This window comes from Theropithecus gelada, chromosome 3 (genome assembly GCF_003255815.1).
Source record: "Theropithecus gelada isolate Dixy chromosome 3, Tgel_1.0, whole genome shotgun sequence".
Taxonomy (NCBI): Eukaryota; Metazoa; Chordata; class Mammalia; order Primates; family Cercopithecidae; genus Theropithecus; species Theropithecus gelada.
In genome coordinates, this window is record NC_037670.1 from 167100521 (window position 1) to 167107838 (window position 7318).

Genomic DNA, 7318 nt, shown 5'->3' on the forward strand with positions numbered 1-7318 from the left:
GGAGGGATCTGGGGCAAAGCTCTAACTAAGCAACACATTATTTTGATTTTGCGTGTCTGGCATATAGGGATGGCCGGTGAGGGGAACAATAAAATTCTTGAATTTCACAAATAATTTATTGATGTCCAGAATTTGAGATGCTGATGGCACACCTAAGTGGCAATATGCACCAGGCAGATCAATACGTGATGCATCAGAGAAAGCAGAATGGGTGATGTGATGTGCAATGCCACGGAAGCACTGCAGCTAGGAGGGGTGACAGCTAATGGGGGTGTTTAGAGTCTTTGAGTGAACCAACCACATCAAAGAGTAATTGTAATTTATTTCACCCTATCTTCTGTAGCATTCACCTTTGGAGGAAGGTCCTTTGAGCAGGGACAGAGATGGTGATGTCACTGACAGTCCCCCTTTTATTCTGGGTGAAAGGTCTAGAATCCTCAGCTCCAGTATTCATGCCCACAAGGGTCTCATCTAGGTGAAGGCTCCACCTGCGCTGCCCTGCCATGGCCACCAGGCTCCTCTGCTGTCTGGTCCTTTGTCTCCTGGGAGAAGGTGAATCCCCACAAATAAAGCACCTGCATTTTTGGATATTGCCAGTTATTATTCCAATTATGTTTCTTATTCTGTCCCCAAATTCTATGTCTTTTCACAGAGCTCATAGATGCTGGAGTCACCCAGACACCAAGGCACAAGGTGACAGAGATGGGACAAGAAGTAACTATGAGATGTCAGCCAATTTTAGGCCACAATACTGTTTTCTGGTACAGACAGACCATGATGCAAGGACTGGAGTTGCTGGTTTACTTACGCAACAAGGCTTCTCTAGATGATTCAGGAATGCCCAAGGATCGATTCTCAGCAGAGATGCCTGATGCATCTTTAGCCACTCTGAAGATCCAGCCCTCAGAACCCAGGGACTCGGCTGTGTATCTTTGTGCCAGTGGTTTGGTCACAGTGCTGCAGAATCGCCTGCTCCCTGTGCAGAAACCCTGGTGCTTTCTCTTCTCCTCCAGTACCCAGCAGCTCTCAGCAGCCTTTCTTGCTCCTCCCCCAGCACAGGAAGTACGTAGGTTTGGTGTTCCACATGTCCCTAGGCAAGGCAAGAACAGGTCATAAGGATGCATCACGTTAGGAAACTTTTGGCAGGAAGTCAGTGGGTGCAATGGTTCCTGGGATTCCTCACATACTTCTCACAAGGGTGCCTGAGACCAGGTTTGAGGGTGAGTGTCACAGACTGGAGCTTTCAAGTGATCGAGTGAGCTTAACACTGTGCAGCCATTGCACGTGAATGCTTCTCTCCTTTGCTGCTTTTTGTTATGACTTCTCTGCCATTTCTTTTCTCTTCTACCTTAAAACTTTCAACATCTTTGATTACTTCCAACATCAATCTTGGCTTCTCAGTTGTTTCAGTTGCTCACTTCAAATGATCATTTCCTTCACCTTCTGCACTTTCTTTTTCTAGACTTCCAATAACAAATTATTTGAATTACCCCCAAACAGCTTCCTCAAGCCTCCTATTGTCTCATGCAGGCTTCTCCTTTCATCTCTGGTACTATTTCTGCAGCAATTCTTCAACCCCATCAGGACCACTAATTGACTTCTCCTGCAAACATTGCACCACATATCATCTCATGTACTATATTCATTATCTGACTTAGACTATGTGTTCTAAGATGATTTTGAAATTCTTGCATATGTCTTCAACTCTCATCTTTTCTTTTTCTGTTTCTTACCTGGAAAGAGACCTTTCTTACCTGAAAGGGCCACTGAGTAGGCCCTTTCAATGACACAGAGAACATAAAATGTCCCTTACCCTTGTCAAACGGTATTGTAACTATAGAGTATGTCTTGAGATCTGTAAGTCCCTCTATGCATATAAAATTATACACTTTTCTTCTATTAAAAGAACATGTTACTTTTTAATGAGTTCATCAGTTTCATCTTTCAATTATAGTTATACTTTTGACAATTACAGAAGCACTAAAAAAAGTTATGCACTCAGAATGTATGATCCTATCACTTTTATGCATGTGTGTGCTTCACTTCATATGTACAAAAAAGTTAAAAGAATGCCAAATAGGCATATTTATCCATTCTCTTGTAGGAATGATAAAGACAAACTTCCAAGGGGAAAATATTTGCAAAATAATCCACAGCACATAAAATTATTTAAGAAAAAAATAAATCAATAAATACCTCTGTTAAGTTTATATATAGTTTTATATGCTTGGGTAAGGAAGAAAAAAGTTGTGATACGTTTTGCTGGTTATTTGGAGAGAGAAAATATAGAAAGAGCAGAAAGAACATGATTAGCCTTGTCTTTGTTTGAAATTTTTCCTTTTTAAATTTGATATACTATTTACCATCAAAATTTAAAACAACACCACTGCTATAAAACAATATACAGACAAGCTAAAAAGAAAAAGAAATTTACTATGTAAAAAAAAAGGCAGGAACTTATAGGCAGAGTATTAAGGGGAAGTTAAAATTATAAAGACCTATAAGCTTTCAGAGCAGTACAGACCTCACAGCTGAAGCTGGGATTTTAATGTCCTTATGAAAGAGATGACAAAAAAAGAGCCAGAATTACATTGTTTGCCTTAATCCTGGAGCTTCGAAATGCTCCCAGGCTTTAGAAACTAAAAGCATCATACCCCAAAGATCCAGAAATTGGAAACTGGATGTTTGGTCAGGTCTTTGGGTGATAGATAAAAAGGAAAAGTTAGGAGAGAAAAACTGAATCTTCAGGCTGTGTCTCATATGTGTTTGGAATGAAATATACTCTGCATGGAATGTACACCACACACCCAAAAACTGGCAAAAAGGTCCATTACCATTAAAACCCTTGGGGACCCTGGCATTAAGAAATTCAATACGGTTCTGGAGTACACTTCTGTTTCCAACCAAGATGGATTAACAGGAATTAGATTTAACTTCTTGCTTGAAACAGCTAACACCCCACCCCCTACCCTGCCCCCCTCCACACACACATACACACAACACGTGAAACAACGGTTGTCAAGACATTGGAAGTCAGGCAACAGAAGACAGTGATCTCTGAGAGATGGAAACAACCAAGCTGAGAACTACGACTGTCTTAATACCTGGAGGGAGTTTCCAGGCCGTGGGCCAGAAAGCGGAATCCAGGCAGAGCTGGGTGACCTCACTGAGCTCAGAGTTAGAGTTTGAAATACAAGATCAAAGCAGCTAGATTTCACATGACAGGGCATTGAAAAGGCGATTGCTGCACAGAGAGAATCCTGGAGACCTTCCTAGGGTCTCTCTTAACCTTTCAGCTGTGCTGTAAGCAGTACATGTGTGAGGAAATTCCCTAAGGTTGGAGAAAGAGCCACTCAACAAGATTAGGGGAAACAAAGCCTGGCGCTCACAAAGGGCTGAAAGTTATATAAATAAATAAATATATATATATATATATATATATATATATAGAGAGAGAGAGAGAGAGAGAGCAGTGAGAATGGGAAACTTAATAATTCATGGGTCAATCAGCAGAGGTTTCAGATGACTTTTGCCTCAGTATTAAAGCAAAACAAGCCCTTCACTAAATTTGGCTCCTGGTCTATGTGGGCGAGACTTCAAAATATCAAACTGTTTACAAGTAACTCAAGTCTCAGAGCAAAACTGAAGAACATTTCTAACGTACAAGAATATCTGTTTGGAGATATCAGTATGAATTTATTGTTTTTAAACATGTAGATAAAATGCTAAAGAAATGAATACATACCTGTGTGAATAAGGGGTTGGTATATATATATATATATATGTATTTCATAGTTCTGTCCACTTAGAAGACCACTAGTGCCCAGATGTTTGTTGCCGAATATTGTTCTCCAACTAAAAAAATGAAAGGTGGTTCTAGGACCCTGAGGTAAAAAATATAAGAATGTTGTAATGAGGTGTGTTCAAAAAAAAAAAAAAAGAAAAGAAAAAGGATAGGACACATCTCAAAAGGACAGAGGAATCCATCTGAAGGAGCTTCCCCAATGACTAAGGCTGGAACAATTTGTAAAAGAAAATCCTTAAGTTCACACTGAAAATGAAATGATTAAATAAATAAATAATAAAAAATGTGAGACAGGACAATCTCTTACTGAAGAATTCCAAATTGCAAATGTAGAAGAAACAGAGGGAAATAGAAAAGTCACTGTGACAACACCACTGTGAGTAGTTGCCACACATAAGACCCAATGACAAGTGCTAAAATTAGTGGGTGTAACTTTAAGAAGAAATGGATCATTTGTACAGTTGCAAAGTATCGTCCCCAAAATATTAAGATGGTGGTTTTAACATATGCCCATACATTCTTTTATACTCATCCCCCTAGATTCCGCTCTCCTGGATTCAGTGGCCTGCCTCTAATGAATAGACAAGGGAAATAGAAAAATGATAACCAAGTGACCAAAGTTAATAAACATGACCCATAATAAGTCTTGTGAACCTCATGTGCATTCTCTTATGATGCAATGTTGTGATGTTATCATGTGACTACATATCTGTAATATTCCTCTCCCAAATCTATAATTCCTGTCTAATAATGAGAAAGCATCAGACAAATCCAAGTTGAATGACATTCTACAAAACACCTGACCAGTAATCTTCAAATGTCAACATCATTAAAAACAAGGAAAGAGGCTGTCACAAATTGAAGAACACTAAGAAGATATGACACCTAAATGTAATATGGGATCCTGGATTAGGTACTAGGGCAGGAAAAGGTCATTATCAGAAAAACTGGGGAAATCTGATTACAGTCTTTAGTTTAGTAAAACTGAACTGTCTTTAGTTTAGTAAAACTGAACTTGACAACTGTGCCAGTGTCAAATTCATAGTTTGTGTGATGTTAGCACCAGCGGGTGTTGGATGAAGGATATAAAGTCACTTGGTAGTATTGTTACAGCTACAGGACATTAGTTCTCCAGCTTTGGGTCACCTGAGTCCCTACCAAGCCAATTTGTGAGGCTGCTGTTAGTTGTCCTTACTCCCCAGACTCGGAGCTCTCAGATAGACCTAGAATTCAACCTCTTCTTCTTCTTGACCTCTGCTTCACTGCATCCTAAACATGGTGGAGTGGAAGGGTAGTGAGGGAGGCTGAGCAGAAGCCCATTATTAAGAAGCCCATCACTAGAGCTTCTCTGATGGTTCTCTGAGACAGGGGCTCCCTCTGTAGTCTCCTTTGTGCACAATCCCAAGCATGCTGGGCCACACAGACTCCACCAAAGCTACTTTTTATGAGGAGGCAAATATTGAGGCTCCACTGTGAAGAAAATGTCCATGTCAGATTTATGTACCAAAGATTAAAGTTGATGCACTACTATTGCAGGAAAATGATACCTGTGAGAATTTCCAAAAGCCAGATTTTGTATTGTGTGGTTGGCTGAATAATACCCCTCCCCACAAAGACATCCACATCCTAATCCCTGGGATCTGCCTCTGTTACCTTAGATGGCGAGAGTGGACTTTACAGATGTGATGAAGTTAAGGATCTGGAGATAAGGAGATTATTTTGGATGAGCCTGGTGGCCCTTAATGAAATTACATGTGTCCTTATAAGAGAAGCCAGAGGGAGATCAGACAAGAAGGCAATGTGACCATAGGGGAAGAGATTACAGTGATGTGACCACAAGCCGAGGAGTGAGGCAGCCACTAGAAACAGAGGCAAGGAATGAATCGTCTCCTATATCCTCTAGAGGGAATGTGGTCCTGATGACACCTAGATTTTGGTCCAGTGACATTGATTTTGGACTTTTCCAGAATTGTGAGGATAAATCTCTGCCATTATAAGCCAGCAACTTTGTGACAGTTTTATAGCAGCCACTCAAAATTAATATACTCCAATATGTCCAGTTAACCTGAGACTAGGCCAAGAAACTCATGTCCTCAATATTTTCTGCAAAACTTGCTCTCATGTTTTTATCTGACACCCATCTCAAACTACAAAGGAAGAAAATAATTTTAAGACTTTAATGTCCCCCTGTCTGGGGTATGCCTTCCATAGGTTATTGGAAAAGTCTAGTCTCCTTTCAAGATTTTATTCCAGCAGTACCTCCTCTTGAAAGAGTTTTAGGCATTGTATGATGTTCTCAGTGCACATATTAAAAAGAAAAAAGACGAAGACTCATGTCTACTTGATGTTTACATTTTTGCCAGGAGGGAGAGACAGAGATAAGCAAATAAATAAGGCATTTAGTGTATTAGCAGGTGATACCTGCAATGTAGACAAGAAAAGGCAGACTAAGGTGAGGGAGACCAGGACTGTCAGAGTAAGGAGCGTTGAAATGACAATATATTGTTCAGAGTAGGGCCCAATGAGGAAGTGACCTTTGAGCAATGATTTCAAGATGAAAGAAAGAGACATGTAGGTATCTGGGGGAAAAGCATTCCAGGCAGAGGAAGGAGCCAGTGCAAAGACCCTAAAAAATATTTTAGGATCAATGAGGAGGCCCATATTACTGAAAATTTAAGGAAGGGAGTGGTAGAGTTTATGTCAGAGAGGTAATGGGGCAGGATGGATCATACAAAACCTTGATGGCCTTAAGTGCTTTGTTGCTTTGTTTTCTTATTCCAAATAAAACTGGAAGCTAGTAGATGATTTGGAGATGAGCGACATGATCTAGCAGGTTCTAGAGGGCTGAGTTTGAGAGCTAATTCAGAAGTAGAGTAGATGAAAGCAGGGAGATCAGTTAGGAATCTATTGCAGTAATCCAGGAAAAAGATGATGACGGCTTTGTCCCAAGGGTTAGCAATGAAGGTGATGAAAAAATGGGTGGATTCTGAGTGTATTTTGATGACAGAGCCAGTTGAATTTCCTAATGGATTGGCTATAGGGTGGGATAGAAAAAGAATATTCGAGGACTACTCTTAAGTTTTTCAGCTGGAAGGCTGTTGGTGAAGCAAAGTTGAGGATAATCTTTCATGTTTTGAGCATGCTGTTTGAGAATGGTGTGGGTGGGTGGGAAACTTGATTGGAGTGCATTAGAGAGATAATGGGAAAAGAGAATTTGAAGGTAAGTATTGATCATTAGCAATAGCAACAATAACTACCATAAGTTGAAATGCCCCACAGTCTTTGGGGATGTGATACATGAGGGTAGACAGGGCTAGATGGGGTGAGGCAGGATCTAGACATCAGACTCAGGAGCTATGAATGGTATATATAAGGTTAACATCTAGTCAAATGCATAAACAGGTTGATTTTAATTGACATCGGTTTTTCTCCATTGCCCCCTCTAGAGGCAATCTTCAGAGATTCCTGGCTAGGTCTTCTATGTTTCCTGTCCCTAGAGGGAGCTCCTGAAGC

At 40.3% G+C, this 7318-nt stretch overlaps 1 gene segment (V, D, J or C); it reads left to right on the forward strand.

Annotated features, from left to right (window-relative positions):
* Positions 1–340: 340 nt before the first annotated feature.
* Positions 341–5100, forward strand: LOC112621724. The segment is given in 4 exon segments: positions 341–552; positions 653–943; positions 1276–1313; positions 5008–5100. Coding segments are annotated over 4 exon segments (471 nt in total).
* The last annotated feature ends 2218 nt before the right edge of the window (positions 5101–7318 follow it).